This window comes from Scylla paramamosain, unplaced genomic scaffold (assembly GCF_035594125.1).
Source record: "Scylla paramamosain isolate STU-SP2022 unplaced genomic scaffold, ASM3559412v1 Contig1, whole genome shotgun sequence".
NCBI lineage: Eukaryota > Metazoa > Arthropoda > Malacostraca > Decapoda > Portunidae > Scylla > Scylla paramamosain.
Genome location: NW_026973666.1, coordinates 2,040,001 through 2,042,500, shown reverse-complemented (window position 1 = coordinate 2,042,500; position 2,500 = coordinate 2,040,001). Strand labels below are relative to the sequence as shown.

Here is a 2,500-nt window from a genome sequence, read left to right as displayed (position 1 = left end):
CTGCCGCGCGTGGGAGAGAGTCTGGCGTTGGCCGTGTAGGTCATTGAGGATTTGTGCTCCAATGTGTTCTGTCTCCAGCGCTATCTTGTGTCCCTGTGTGAGGCGGGCCGAGGTGCGCTCCAGTGTCTCCGTGTTGTCCAGAAGTGCCTGCCGCTGCTCCTCCCCGGCACTCAGCCCAGCGCTCACACCCTCACCCCCGCCAAGAAGTTCATCCCTCACGCTGCTGCCTGCGGGTGTTGGGTTTGGTTGGGTTAGTGTGTGTGTGGTTGGGTTTGGTTAGGGTAGGGTGTGGTTGTTGGGTTAGGATAGGCTAAATTAGGTTAGGTTTAGTTGGGTTAGGTTAAGTTAAGTTTGGTTAGGTTAGGTTAGTTAGGTGAAGTGAGGTTAGGCTTTTCATAGAAGAAACCAGGCAAATTTCACAGGTGTCTGAAATAAGGTTAGGTTAAACACACACACACACACACACACACACACACACACACTCACCAGGCGCAGCAGCTGAGGCCCGCACTCTGCCACACTCTGCCTCGAGGCGCCTCAGCTCCACCTGGTAGCCCCGGATGTGTGCCCGCAGCCTCTCCCGCACTGCCGGCTCCGCATCACGCACCTCAAGCTCCATACGCTCCAGCTGTGAGGTGAGGTGAGGCTGGGGTTGACTGGGTTTGGATGGGTTAGGTATTGTTGCTAAGGCTATTTCTGATTTGGTTAGGTGAGGTTAGGTTGGGTTAGTTTTCATAGTGTAGTATATTTCAGTTTATTTTGAGTTAATTTGGTTGGTTAGGTTAGGTAATGTTAGGTTACGTTTGGTTAGGTTAGGTTGGATTGTTAGGTTTGGTTTGGCTGGGTTAGGTTTAGTATGGTTAAATTAGGTTTGGTTGGGTTAATGAAAAGGTTAAAAAATATATACAAAAAAAACTGTTAATAAGTAATAGTGATAGAATAAAATGCTCTCTCTCTCTCTCTCTCTCTCTCTCTCTCTCTCACCAGCTCCTTCGCCTCGTCCACAAGCTTCTCCACCTCCAGGATGAGCGTCCTCTGCTCCGCTGTGGGGGGAGAGAGGGAGAGGCACCACAGATCAACACAACTGTTATTTCCCACACACAAATAATTCATCCTTTTCTTGCACTGTATATAACTCAACATATATGTAATCTATGAAATGCTTCTATGTAATCTATGCAACTCTACTTGTATGTAATCTATGAAACTCTTCCCAAATGCAAGTAATTTATCCTTTCCTTCCAATACAAGTGATCTATGTAATTCCTCTTAAGCACGATTAATACTTTCATTCTATTGTATATAATCTGTAATTACTTACATCCTAAGTAATTATTAATCTTCTTCTTCCCATATAATCACATTCTTTTATTATGTAATGTTCTGTGATTAATACATTACACTTGTTTTTCTTATGTAATCAACCCTTTCCTCCCTAATTATATAATCCAATTTGTATGTACTCATATATAATCCTTATGTAATCTAGTCATTATTCTATACTGTGGATCTTTCCTATGTAATATATGTAATTCTCATGTATGTTACGTAATTTCCAAGATAAAGTTGCTCTATATAATTATTTACCATTATTATCCTCGACATTTAAATCCCTCCAGCCTATTCATCTCCCACCATATGTCTCCCTTCCCAGGCCGCCCACACGCCCACGCCCACGCCCACGCACGCCCACACACTTACGCTCCTCCCTGGTGGCGATCTGGCATATCTTGTGGGTGATGTCAGCTGTTACGGTGGCAAATTGTTGCTGAAATTCTGTCATTAAGGTAGCCATGTTTGTTTACTTTCTGTGTGGGGCGACCGTCCCGAGGCTGAGACAAACCCAGACCGAGACCCAATAAGCGTTCATAATGGCAAGAAAATACCGAAAAAAAGCAAATAAAGAAACAATAAATATAAAGATGATGATAATAGTAAAAAAGTCGTTAAAATAAGGCAAAAACTAAAGATTATATATGTCACTGGTCACTCGGTAAACATACATACATACATACATACATACATACATACACGCACACACACAAAAAAAAAAAAAAAAAAAAAAATAGAACGATAAAAAGAAAATGAATAATGAGAGAGAGAGAGAGAGAGAGAGAGAGAGAGAGAGAGAGAGAGAGAGAGAGAGAGAGAGAGAGAGAGAGAGAACGAAAACATAAACAAACCAGCGAGAGTAAGAGTGAGAGATGGACGAGGGAGAGGAAGAGGGAGAGGTGCTGGCGGCGGACACTTCCCAACTCTCCCTTCACTTGGACACTCTAATAGGACACATAGAGGACATTATTCTGGGCAAGTGGCGTTAAGTTATGGTATCGTGGAGTTCGGTTTGGTTGGGGTCCGTTGGGTTAGGTTAGGATTTGTAATATTTTCTCATATTTTCCTTCATTAACCTAACCTAATGTAAAACACAACTGACTCTTTTTTAAACTTACTATTTCCTTAAAGTTTTTGTATCATAATATTTCTGATCTTTTCCTTCCTT

General features: G+C 42.4%; 2 protein-coding genes across 5 annotated transcripts in view; one reads left to right on the top strand and one right to left on the bottom strand.

The window, feature by feature from the left end:
* Positions 1–2,500, bottom strand: part of LOC135095847 (vesicle transport through interaction with t-SNAREs homolog 1A-like) — a 13,887-nt gene that overhangs the window by 10,567 nt on the left and 820 nt on the right. For all 4 annotated transcript variants that reach the window (XR_010264525.1, XR_010264524.1, XM_063996984.1 and 1 more), the window contains exons 2-5: positions 1,702–1,832; positions 985–1,043; positions 487–628; positions 1–227 (exon numbers count right to left, since the gene is read on the bottom strand). The exon at positions 1–227 is cut by the window's left edge and continues 3 nt beyond it. Coding sequence is in view for 2 of the 4 variants with exons in the window: in XM_063996984.1 (XP_063853054.1) it covers positions 1–227; positions 487–628; positions 985–1,043; positions 1,702–1,795 (522 nt within the window). In the remaining 2 variants the exon portion in view is untranslated. The remainder of the gene's footprint in view (positions 228–486; positions 629–984; positions 1,044–1,701; positions 1,833–2,500) is intronic.
* Positions 2,152–2,500, top strand: part of LOC135095849 (ADP-ribosylation factor-like protein 2-binding protein) — a 2,540-nt gene continuing 2,191 nt past the window's right edge. Inside the window, exon 1 of the mRNA XM_063996987.1 lies at positions 2,152–2,307. Coding sequence (XP_063853057.1) covers positions 2,205–2,307 — 103 coding nt within the window. The 5' untranslated portion in view covers positions 2,152–2,204. The remainder of the gene's footprint in view (positions 2,308–2,500) is intronic.